At 40.4% G+C, this 12,752-nt stretch overlaps 1 protein-coding gene across 2 annotated transcripts in view; it reads right to left on the bottom strand.

The window, feature by feature from the left end:
• cntn1a (contactin 1a) overlaps positions 1-12,752 on the bottom strand; it is a 68,008-nt gene that overhangs the window by 35,011 nt on the left and 20,245 nt on the right. Inside the window, exons 1-2 of one of the 2 annotated variants that reach the window (XM_088416837.1) lie at positions 7,053-7,083; positions 1,182-1,315 (exon numbers count right to left, since the gene is read on the bottom strand). In XM_088416837.1, the coding sequence (XP_088272963.1) occupies positions 1,182-1,239 (58 nt within the window). In that variant the 5' untranslated portion in view covers positions 1,240-1,315; positions 7,053-7,083. Of the gene's footprint in view, positions 1-1,181; positions 1,316-7,052; positions 7,084-12,752 lie in introns of those variants that run through there. The other variant, XM_088416836.1, reaches the window with a different exon arrangement.

The following is a 12,752-nucleotide window of genomic DNA, read 5'->3' on the forward strand; positions in this document are numbered from 1 at the left end:
TTTGTTTTTGCCGTCGCACACCCTATCGAGCGCCATCCCTCATCCTCGAAAAAACGTCAAGGCGATGTTCTTGAGTGGAACTAACAACCCCGTCGGCTGCTGCCTTTTCGGATGCATCGGCGCTTTACACTCTGTGCGCTCTACTTTTAATGCGCATAGAAGAAGAGCTCTCTCTATAGGGTCAATTCTATATAACCTGAACTGGCGATGCGGCGGAAGAAAAATCCAAATGGTTTATAAAAAGAAATTGTGATTTGAAACCAGAGGCTCGTGAATATTCCTCCCTTGGTGTTGTTTATCGGAAATCAATGGGCTAGCGGCATGTAATGGCGGCATGTACACCAAGGAGGCTGTATCTTTCTCAGACAGGCCGTTTTCCTCGCTCGGTTTTATGTCCACTTGGCTTTGTTTCCGGCTTGGCTGATAGCATCGCACACGCGCAGTAATAAAGGGACAAAAAGCTTTTAAATGACTTTTATACATTTTGGGATCTGTTTCGGGAAATCTGAATTCAATTTTCAATGGGGAAGGTTTATTTCAGATTAATGAGAAATACCATGTAAAACCGTCGTTCTAAAGCTTTTTTCAAAGATGTCAATTTTTCCAACAAAGTGCCCACTAAAAAGCACAAAGCATTGCAGGAAATTTGTGCCAATAATGTCAATGTGCGCCCGTATAACTTAACGAAATAAGCGGTCATTATCACACAGTTCAGCAATAGGATGCTTCATGTTCCAATTAATTTGCTCATCATTTGGAAAGAACAGTACTGTTCCTGCATAAAAAAAATAATTATATGCTTCATGTTCCAAATTATTTGCTCTTTATTTGAGAAGAACAGTACTGTTCCTGTCCCACAGCATTAAAAAACATTCAATTAGATGATTCATGTTCCAATTAGTTTGCTGTTCATTTGAAAAGAACAATACTGTTTCTGTCCCTGCCACAGCATTAAAAAACATTCAATTAGATGATTCAGGTTCCAATTAATTTGCTGTTCTTTTGAAAAGAACAGTACTGTTCTTGTCACAGCATTAAAAAAAAAAAAAACATCCAATGAGATGTGATTGTTCCCGCCGAAAAACTGCTTAAATCTCATGTGCATGTACTGTAAAGCCATTTGAGAAGGACGGATTCAACTTTTAATACAAGCTGAAATGGAGGCGCTGCAGGCCACTGACCTGCAGGGGAGCCAACGAATATCAGCAGGAGAGAGAGGAGCAGGCTGAGGTTTGGCATGATGTCCAATTGCCGGGTGGAGCCGCTTCAGCTAGGTGCTTAGCAGATGGAACATTAGCAGGACTGCCTGGTTCTCCTGATGGAGACACAACAAGAGAGATTGTAAGAAAAAAATCATTCAGTACCAGTAATGACATAATGCCGATGTGATGACATTCTCATAAGACTCATTTGTGTCCACTGTAGTGGACATTTGGTTTTTTATATGTTTTGACTCATTGTAGTTAGCCTACTAACAAAATGGACACAACAGGGGACACAAATGAATAGAGGACATGACATGAGATGGAGACATAGTGCCTTCAGGGGAATGTCTCTCTTCATTGATTTTTCAAGACATGGTGCCACACAAGAGTAGGACGAGCCACGTCGACGCCGCCCTTCCCTTCATGCTACGTCACTAGCATCTTCACGCTAACTGCTTCCTGTCAGCCTCCGAGGCCCAAACCAATTGACTGACACGTGGACCCGGGCCAAAACAGAGCGCCGGTGCCCCTTCAGCCGAGCAGACGCGAACGCCGCACAAATAACCAGCAGCTAGCCGACACCTCAAACGAACGCACGCTAACACAATATGAAAAGCAACAGCTGTCTGCGCTGCGAGCGCTTGCGGAGACAATGGAAAGGATAATTAGGATTTCATAATGGTTGAATTGAATTCTTCACTGTGATGTGCCCGCTACAATGACATTAATACCGGGAATTACACCAGGCTTTATCTGTCCTATTACATTTCAATCCCTTTCCGTCTGCCTGGTGCAGATGTTGCAGACAATATAGGTATAACATATATAAAGGTATACTGTGTGTATATATATATATATATATATATATATATATATATATATATATATATATATATATATATATACTCTGTAATTGTATATTGCACATACGCATAGATAGATTGCTGCTTGGCTAGCTAGCTAGCTAGCTATCAAGATAGCTGTCTAGCTAAACACATATATATATATATATATATATATATATATATATATATATATATATATATATATATATAGATGTCTTGCTAGCTAGACAGCTGGCTATCTGTCTTGTTAGCTAGACAGCTATCTCGATAGCTAGTATCTGATCTATTTTGCTAGCTAGATGGCTATCTATCTATCTTGCTAGCTAAGCAGCAATCTATCTATGCATATACTATGCATATATGTGCAATATACAATTACAGAGTATACAAACAGCTTGGATAGCAGATGACTAACTTTTATAGCCAAACTATAATGATGTATGTATGTAATGTATAAGTAATGTCTCGTACGGTGTTTGTAGAAGCCATAAGACTGCGCTGCGCATCGCACGAGTGGGCCTGTCCAATCGGCGTAGCGCCGGGTGGTGATTACACTGTTTCGAGTGAACACGGAGCAGACACTATCGATTCTTTGTGCACGGCCTGACGTGTCAGCCGCTGCAGACTCGTTGAAGAAGTGTGACAGCACAAAAAGATTGAGATCGCAGAAACCCTCGGACACAGACAAACAGACTCATTTTACAGCAGCTGGATAATGATGCACTATTCCTAAAAAGAGTCTCTGTCTGAGACATGGTAATGAAGCGGACAACCGCTGAGAAAAACTGGTTGAAAATTGTGATACCAAAAACACGTCCTGATATTTAGCTCAGGTAATATCATGATCCTCAGAAATAATACCCATCTTCCACTGGGAAAATGACTGTTGTTACTGCAGCTTACAGAGCTGTTGTGACTGATATTTCGTGGCACGGGATACGTTCCCAGCAAAGGCAATGGATGGATTTATGTAGTGATAGGAAAACGAAGCCTCATGAAGCACCTGTGATATTTTTTTACTCCTCAATACTCAATTATTCTATCAGCCTTGAAAAATGAGTGAAAATCACAAGCTTTAGTACTCTCTTTGCAAGTCTATTTAATCGAGGTTCCACAGAATACGGTATACATATAATACTGCCCCCAGTGGCCAAATTGCATACTACGCAATGAAGATTAGCGTAATTCTTTTCACTCAGTTTGTTTGTCTGAAGTAAAATCAGGCACATGACGTACTTAGGCTTAGGTATCGCCCAATCATGGCTGACCTGTTGTTTGAGGTTTGTTCACGTGAGCTGTGATTGGTCGTTACCGGGGCCTTGGGCACGTCATTGTTGAACATCAATCGATATCAACAGGTTTCTTCATGGGACTTACCTGAACTTAACTTACCCCTGCCAGTTCAAGCGTTCGAATCGACCTGATTGTGAACACGGAGTAAAATCCTGCGTATATCTCACGGCGACCACACATGCAGAACGAAAACAAAAAATTGTTTGGCGTGAAACCCGTGTGACCGCGCATCCACTCCCAACTGCTCAACTGCCGGGATGCGGAAAGAGGCTGGCGTCGCCTAGCAACGGCATCCAAAAAGGAGCGAAGAAACAGTCATTTACAGCCCGATGACCCGTCTTTTTTCAAGTCCTACAAAGCGGTTGTGTATAATACGAGGATCCCGTCCCGCGCGTGAATCATCCATGACGGTAATAGATGCACTTAAGAGATTAGGGGAGATGACGGGCGGCCTTGCTTTAGCGACCAACGCCATCCATCACATTAGGAGGTGCCAGCGAAAGGATACGAAGCGGCGTGTTCTTATAATCACTGTAAATTTAATAGGGGGTCTCTCCCTCCCGTCATCACGTTAACTCGACGGGCCTGAATGTGACAGCGACCACAAACCCCGCCGTTTTTCACACCCCCATAAATCACACCGAAGGCAACGCCAGAGTTATTTACTGATTCGGAGTTTTTTTTTTTTTTTTCTTTCCCGCCTCCAGCCGGAGTCGTCGCATCATTTCAATCTAATTCTCCTTTTAGTCTTTGGAGAAGCGGCAACCTGATTGCTTTGGGGTTAGAGGTCATATAACATCAAGAGGAAGCCGCCGGAGGGGGTTGAATTCCGGGATTGTGGAGCGTCTCTTCACTGACCGCTGCTGTCATTTTGCGCTTGTTATCGTGACCCACTCACCCCCTTATGTTGCCAGGCAAAAAAGTCCCGCCCCCCCCCGCTCCTTCTATGATAATACGGTAGGGTTATAACCATTCCTTATCAGCTGAGCAGACTGGAAGGGGGATGGGGGAAACGCTTGAAAAACAAGACATTCCGACCACCCCCCAACACCACATCGACTTTCACGCGCAATCAACAGCCGCAATCATTAACGTCAGATTTGCGGTAATCCTCGCAAGAAGAGGAAGAAGCCAAGATGGGGTTAAGGCTAGATTGCTCCTAATCAGCCCGAGTGAGGAAAATGTTCAAAGCAGCGGTGTCCAAATTGCTGACCGGGGGCCATTTGTGGACCATTTAAGTACCGTGTCGTGGAAGTCAACTTTTTGAGCTTTTATCCGGGTTGCAATGTTAATTTATCACCCTAAACACCTCCAACGTGTTATTTTCCTTCACTGATGCATTTCTAATTCCTTGCTTACCGCATTTTTCGCACCATAAGGGGCATTGGATTATACCTTCAATGAATGGCCTATTTTAAAACTCTTTATATTATCTTTATAACGCATTATAAGGCACATAGTATAGAAGCTAAAGTAGCTGCTAGGGTTGCATTAGGCATTCACAAGATGGAGCAGCGCTAAAAGGATTGTCAACAAAACAATCAGTCAGTCAATTTGTTCAATCAGAAATTATTAAAGATGATTTTTGGAAAGCACTTTGTGAAGAATGGGGAAAAAATATCTCTTGATTACCATTATGATTCAATTAAGTATTAAACTGAAATTTTTAATCAAACTGCAACCCAAAAACAAAATATATTGTTTCTGAATTTATTTTATAAAATTGTGCTTTCTTTTATAGAAAAAAATAATTAAAAAAATCCTTTTTGCGCCTTGTTCCCAAATAAATTGCTTCAAAATTGGAGCGTAGCTAGCATATGAAAATTTCAAACAGGGTGCTACTAATTTTACAATTTTATTTGATAGGAGGAATGAGTGTCACTGTGTGAAGTCTCTTGACACGTCTTTTGCTTTGTTGGTATTCCAGATTATTTCAATGTTAGAAAAATGCCTGTTTTTTGCTTCTTGGTTCACTCGTCCTCTGACTCCCATTACTGATCCTCCATCGTTAGTTTTGTTGTTGTTGTTTTGTCATCGTTGGGATGATGTCATTGAAGGAACGATGCAGCCGCACGGTAAGAGGCGGAGCTTCAGTCAACGAGATTTTCGCTTCACAGAAATCCAATCATCCAAAATTCTCATGATTTTTAAAATACTTCTTAACACACCGAAGAGTCCATCGTTTATATGCATATATTTACGGTAATTGTAGAAAGTTTAAATTCTTATGATAGTGACCTAAAGCATATGCTAAAATAACCCTTTGGCGCAACATTGGATCTTGTTTTTTTTACCACAAAGTGGCCATCATTGCGAGAAAAGTCTCACTTGTGAATTATTGAAAAGTATTGATTCTCGGAGGGTCTCGGAGAACACGGGTAGAACGTCATATCAGATTTAGTATCAACTGACTGGACTACAAGACGAGACGGTGCAATTTGGGAGGTGGTGGCCATTGATTACCTCAGCCAAGGAAGTTATCATCCTTGCATAAATCTAGTTTTGAAAGCTGTGAAATTCTTTTGAAAATTTTAATCATGTATGACAGGAGATTGCAAAGGGTGCTTTCACTGGCATTTGTGTCCGTCCATTTCTCCGTCGAATCGCTTCGGTCGTCACACGTGACAAACGATGTGGCGCAGGCAAAGGTCGCAATGGGAGATGTGCACTCTATTACACAGAGTACTCGGCTTAATTGCTTCACGCCACATCTGCTCAATGAAGATATGCGATGAAATGTTTCTGGAGAGACATATTTAATAAGACCCCCCGCCACCATCATTCACGGCGGTGTAATATCTAAGTGACAGAGAGTTGATTCAGTCAAGTTCAGGCTCACCCACGGGTGTCCAAAATAGGGCTCGGGGGCTATTTGTTGTTTATTGTTTGAGCTTATTTTTCTTTTCTTTGTCTTGAGTTACAAGGGAAAAAAAAATCCTTCCAAAAAAATACTTGTTTAAAACAATTTATTGCTGCCTCCAGTTAACGAAACATTAGCTAGCGTAATGCTAAGACACGACACAAAATGTCATCCACTTGTTCACAAATTATGTGTTTGTGTTATAGTTCGGGATACCCAGATTCCAATCATGCCCCAAAACAATATTTTCATCTGATTGAAATCATTTTTCCATTTTTAAGGGCTAGAAAACACTTTAAGCAATGAAAATGTGAAAACAAACAGCGGTGCCGCAACACAAGCGGAAAGACAATTAAGGGTGTCACAATTTATTATTGATATCAGATATCAGTCCGATACTAGCCAAAAAACAATATCGGATTATATCGGTCTACATCCGAAATCATCATTTGAATAAGTTAGCGATTGTAAAATAATATCGGCTGCCATTGCGAGTATATTGAAACCAAGGCCAGGTATCGACCCGGTATCAATACTTTACTTCGGTCCTCGCCCCAGTTTTAGCGTGTTAAACGAATGAAAGTCTTTGAACGTCAAAGCGGGCCGTGATTTTTCTGTATGCGCCTTTCAGAAGAATAAGTTTACACGCTCCTTGTCTGTCCAAAGGCATTCTCCCAAGATTGGATTAAAGGACGCGGCGGCGGCGGCGTTGGGCCGCAGATTAACAAATGTTGACAAAAAGCGCCCATCAAAACAAGCCGTGTGCTTAATTGCATTACGCCGTAGACGACGTCAGCGCGCCTCAGCGCAAAGCGAGGCAACGAGGTCACAAAAGTGTCCCGCGCTTACCTTGCACTGACGAACCGCCATGCCGGTGGCGACCAGGCGAGATGAGCTACTTAGCGGCCCCTGTTCCCGTCCCCCCACCTCCCAACGCGCCTCCCCTGCCAAGTGTCCTAAATACTGAGCTCCATTGTCTGTCCCAATGAGATGCCGCCGGATGGAGGTTCCCTGCCCGAGATGCGGAGAGGTGGCGCTACTGCGGGGAAATCAAGGAAGGCTAATTCCCGAGCGGGACAGAAGGGAGTCATGCAAATGGGATGCAACTCAAGACGCCCCCCGCAGTCAGGGGTCTTCTCGCCTCCTTGTTCGTGGCCAGGCTGCTGTTTAATCTTTTAAGCCCTCTTGTCCCACCAACACACACACAAACACACTCGTCATAAGATTCCCCCCCACCACCCTCTAATACATGCATAAGCCCAGCGGAGGTCCAGACATATGATCAGCATTTTCTTCACATCTAGTTTTATCTATCTATCTATCTATCTATCTAGCAAGACAGCTGAACAAGCTATCTTGCTTGCTAGCTAGTTAGCAAACTATCTGTATAGCTAGCAATGTAGCGAGTTAGCTATCTTGCTAGCTAGACAGCTGGCTATCTGTCTTGCTAGCTAGACGGCTGGCTATCTGTAGTGCTAGCTAGACGGCTGGCTATCTGTCTAGCTAGCTAGACGGATGGCTATCTGTCTTGCTAGCTAGACGGATGGCTATCTGTCTTGCTAGCTAGACGGATGGCTATCTGTCTTGCTAGCTAGACGGATGGCTATCTGGGTTGCTAGCTAGACAGCTGGCTATCTATCTTGCTAGCTAGACGGCTGGCTATATGTCATGCTAGATAGACGGCTGGCTATCTGTCTTGCTAACTAGACGGCTGGCTATCTGTCTTGCTAACTAGACGGCTGGCTATCTGTCTTGCTTGCTAGACAGCTGGCTATCTGTCTTGCTTGCTAGACAGCTGGCTATCTGTCTTGCTAGCTACATGGCTGGCTATCTGTCTTGCTAGCTAGACAGCTGGCTATCTGTCTTGCTAACTAGAAAGCTGGCTATCCGTTTTGTTAGCGAGACAGCTGGCTATCTGTCTTGCTAGCTAGACAGCTATCTTGATAGCTAGTATCTGATCTATTTGTTAGTTAGATGGGTTCAGTTAAGGAGCTCAGTTAAGGAGTTCAACCAATCACAGCTCATCTGGTTTCTGAATTTGGTCATGTGACATATGCAAGATGAGTGATTGGTCATTACCTGAGCTATGATGTCATTTTCAGTTGACAGCAAGGGGCAAATCGGACACCCTCTGAGATGGGTTAAAACACGAGGATGTGGCTGCTTTATTCATAGTCCACAAATGTGATATAAAACACAATTGTGTGTTTAGACTAGTGGGCTTGCATATTATTATTGTTAAAGTTGAAAAAAAAAGAAGACCCTTTAAGGTTAACTCATTCACTGCCATTAACGGATATCGACATCAAGGATCCAATTTGAATGATCCAAAACAGTATATATTGTGTACATGCTAATGTAGCGTGACACGAAATAACCAAGTAAACACGAGGACTGTTTTCATGCCTTTCGTTAAGTCGAAGAAAGTGGATTGTTTTTTTTTGCCCTCATTCAAGTAACTACAACGGAGATCTTTCATTCCTGCGACGACACGAACGTCTTCATGGAGCATAAATAAATGAACAGTTTTCCATCAGCGGCTTTTTTTTTTCTCTTCATTCATTGAACTTGTTTAATTTGTGCTTCATCACAGTGAAATTGAAAAATCCTCCGCCCTATAATCGGATATTTCATATTCTCTTTGTTTTTTTTTGTTTTTTTCATTCTGTTGATTAAACAGCCGCGTTTACCGCCACGCCAAGCGTTTTAAGTCTGAAATGTGCCGTGCCCTGTTTTCACACCCCCTACCATCACACTTGATGTGTGTTGTCGCATGTCTGCCGGAATTAAAAAGGGAGAAGAAATACATATTTATATGCTCGCTTGTGACATCTCTCACACAAAGAAAATCGCAAAACTTTCTAGATTTAGCATACGGTAATTAAACTAGAATTGAAAAAGAGCTGGGTCTCACATTTTCATGTAGACAGATACTATTTTTTTTTTAAATGTCAAATAAATATAAAATATTCATAGCAAGATATAGCATGTTGTACACGAAACGTGATTAGCATGAATTAACCAGGAGTGATGGAGAAACGAAGCCTCGTGTAATATTTTTTACTCCTCTAGATGGCGCGTGTGGTTTAAATTTAAAGTGCAATGGAAATGTATGAAATATCCCATCGCATCTACCAACAGTGCCCTCTAGAGGAGCAAAAAAAATATCAAAGTGCTTCATGAGGCTTCATTTTCTCATCGCTAGCCACAAGGTTTAAATGCGCTCCTAAACCGTGTCCCACTTGAAGGTGCCGCGACGCTTAAGAACAGGTCAGTGAATCGCGATTATCCACCTGCTCGGCATGAATAAATTAGCTTGTTTTCGGCACGAGTCTTCGGCTGTTTCCATGTATATTTCAAGGTGACACGTTTTCAAATGGGCTGTGTTTACACTGAAATAAAACATGACAAGTCCAAACACTCGACTTGCACGTAAATAAGGAGTAAAGCGTAAACAATGGGCAGAGGTAACAAGTAAATAAACCATTCGTTTATTTTTAGATAGATACTAGTACAACTACTGAAAGTATCAATACAAATAGAATTTCTGAAACATAATACCCCTTCAAAATGGCATATGTTAAAGATACCTTTACATCCCAATTTTAAAAAAATCTCCAACAAATTGAATATATTTTTCAAATTATTTTTCTTTATCGACTTCCATCAAAAGAATCGAAACCTTGAAATCAGTGTTTACCGATATTTCTAAAACTACAAATCTTAAATGCTGAGAACTTCTATACATAATACGTAAACAAATAAATACATAATACAATACATAAACAAATAAATACATCAACAAATAAAGGCACAACATTTTGCAAAGGAATCTCTATATAAAAAAAAACAGCAATAAGTTGATTCATGTTCCAATCAGTTTGCTCTTCTTTTGAAAGGAATAATTTGTTATTCTTGTCACTGAATTAAAAAGCAAAATGAACTTGCAGAAAACCCTGATAAAATCCCACGTCGTCCCTGAAGTGCTTTCATCTAGACTTTAGACCAGATTATATTGTGCGGTATTTTGTTTTCACATAAAGGGAAAAGCTATAAAAGACACTAGGGAGCTGAAATTTCACCCAGATGGTGACAACATGTCAAAGTTAAACATGGCGGGGCCATTTAGTCATGACACTACCATCCCTTAGCTAAAATACTGCAAGAACAAAAAAAAAATCTGAATGATGTCACTCGGGCAAGTGAGTTTTCAGGTTTTAAGCCAGAGGCCAAGCAAATTGGTTGAAAAGGAAATTGCTTCCTTGGAGCGTTTAACAGCCACGGGGCCGCGAAGAAGATTGGAATCCCCGTACGCAGCCAAAAGACAAAGACATCAATTTGACCTCGGCCTGCCCACAAATCTTTCGCCTGCACTGATTAGGAGGAGTATTAAATGCTTTGGACGAATGAAAGACAGCCCGCGCTTGTTATTGATGAACAGTTGGCATAGGGGAGATCACAGCTGAGATTTGAACCTATGACCTTTCACCCCTGAGGCTTACAGGCTAAACACTAGAAAACCACGCTACACAAAATTCTAGTGTGGTGACGCATATCGGAGGTGCCTCAACAGCTGGTCCGCGACCCGATACAAGTCCGCGTTTCGACTGGAACTGTGCCGCTATTTCCGTTACATGAATTATCCAAGTCTGAAAGCTATTTTATTTTGAAAAATCTTTTATTTTGAAAACTGGAAGGATTCATCCAGGTCACTTGAGCGTCAAAATTTCAGTCCTATTAAATTAGTAAGTAGACAATTTTTTGAGAAGGGGGAAAAGGCCCAGTCAAGAGACAGGTGACGAGCCTACAACTTTGAAGAGAAAGAACGCTTTTAACGGTCCGGTATCAGCTTGATACCAGGGATTGACCGATTATCATTCGTGCCAATTATCATTGCCGATATTCGACAGCCTTTTTTAAAAGTCTGGTGGTCTATAATAGATCACTTTAAAACTTTTAACTTCATGGAATTATTTAGGATTTAAAAAAAAAAATGTTAACATTGTTAGAGATTCTGCTGACCCTGGGAAAAGTCTGCACCTTTTATTGTTGTTTAACTTTTAAACGGAGGTAAGTGAAATTTTATTATTTTGACATTTCGGAAGACTTGATTTAATGTATGAAACTACAGTTATTTACATGTTTAAGTTTTCATGTAACATTTTAAGACATGCTTAAAACACTCAGAGCTTCCTGAACATTTGAACAATTTTACCACAAAGACGTATGTTGTCTTAAAAAAAAAAATGGAAAAGTATACTTATGGACATCTGAATTTTTTAAAAATGTGATTCCCTTTGTTTAAAAATTACTATCAGCTACAAAAATCTTGGGAATTTCTATTTTACAATTTTTTCCCTCTATCCAGGTACTTACAGTAAATACCTTTAATTCCCTGAACTTTTTTTTGGTATAATTTTAATACAAAGATGTATGTTATCTAAAAAGAAAAAAAAACAAATAAATAAATAAATAAATAAATAAATAAATATATATATATATATATATATATATATATATATATATATATATATATATATATATATATATATATATATATATATATATATATATATATATATATATATATATATGATCAAATTTTAGATTAATTTTAGGCATTTTTTTTAATGAAAACGACTGTTAGATATAAATATTGGTATGAGCCCTGAGGGAAGAAAAAAAAAGATCTATTTCTAATCAGTACTTGCCCATCCCTTATGCTGAGTGAACATAATGAATTGTGCAAAATGTAATATCTCTACAAATATTTGGAATTGAAAGACAATTGCTCATGGAGCATACTTGTGTCCACTACTAAACGAAGAACATCCAGGCCCAAATCATTCTGATCAAATTCTTTCAACGCCATCTAGTCAAGCCTTCACTTAGCTCATTTGCTTAATTTGTCATGACCTACTAATCTACAAACCTTGTGCACACGCAAGGGTCTTGCTCTCGCATAAATCCCTCGGAGCAATAAAAAAAAAAAAAAAAGCCCCAATTCTCATTAATCAATCGGTAATGAAAAATAATAAAAGCGTGTCACAAACATACATGAGTGAACAACGCACATATGGGGGCAAAACTTGCCCGCGATTGCTCGTTCCTCTCCATAGGCTACGATGAGCATATAGGGCAATATTAAACACATTACGCACAGTAGCGAGAGAGGGAACGACGACAAGTTCATTTATCAATATTTCATGGCTGCTTTGGTTACGCAAACAAGCGGGAGAAAAGCAGCGTTCGTCAAGATTCAGAAAGAAGCCAAACGTGCATGTGTGTGTCACATTTCTACACGCTTCACACTTAATTTCACACCAGCAGTGGTTCTTGAAAAGGAAGGGGGGCACTTTGCGGGGGGTGTGACATTTTAGCAGGATTTAAGTGAGTATCAGTAAATTTAATTTAATGCTTTTTAATATCCTCGCGGGAACAATGGCTTGCTTTTCAAATTAAGAGCAAATGAATTAGAACATCAAACACCCTTTTGCTGAATTTTGTCAGGCCATTTTCCAGCAGATGAGTCAGAAATAAACCATGTGC

This window comes from Hippichthys cyanospilos, chromosome 6 (assembly GCF_059441005.1).
Source record: "Hippichthys cyanospilos isolate Australia breed blue-spotted pipefish chromosome 6, RoL_Hcya_1.0, whole genome shotgun sequence".
NCBI lineage: Eukaryota > Metazoa > Chordata > Actinopteri > Syngnathiformes > Syngnathidae > Hippichthys > Hippichthys cyanospilos.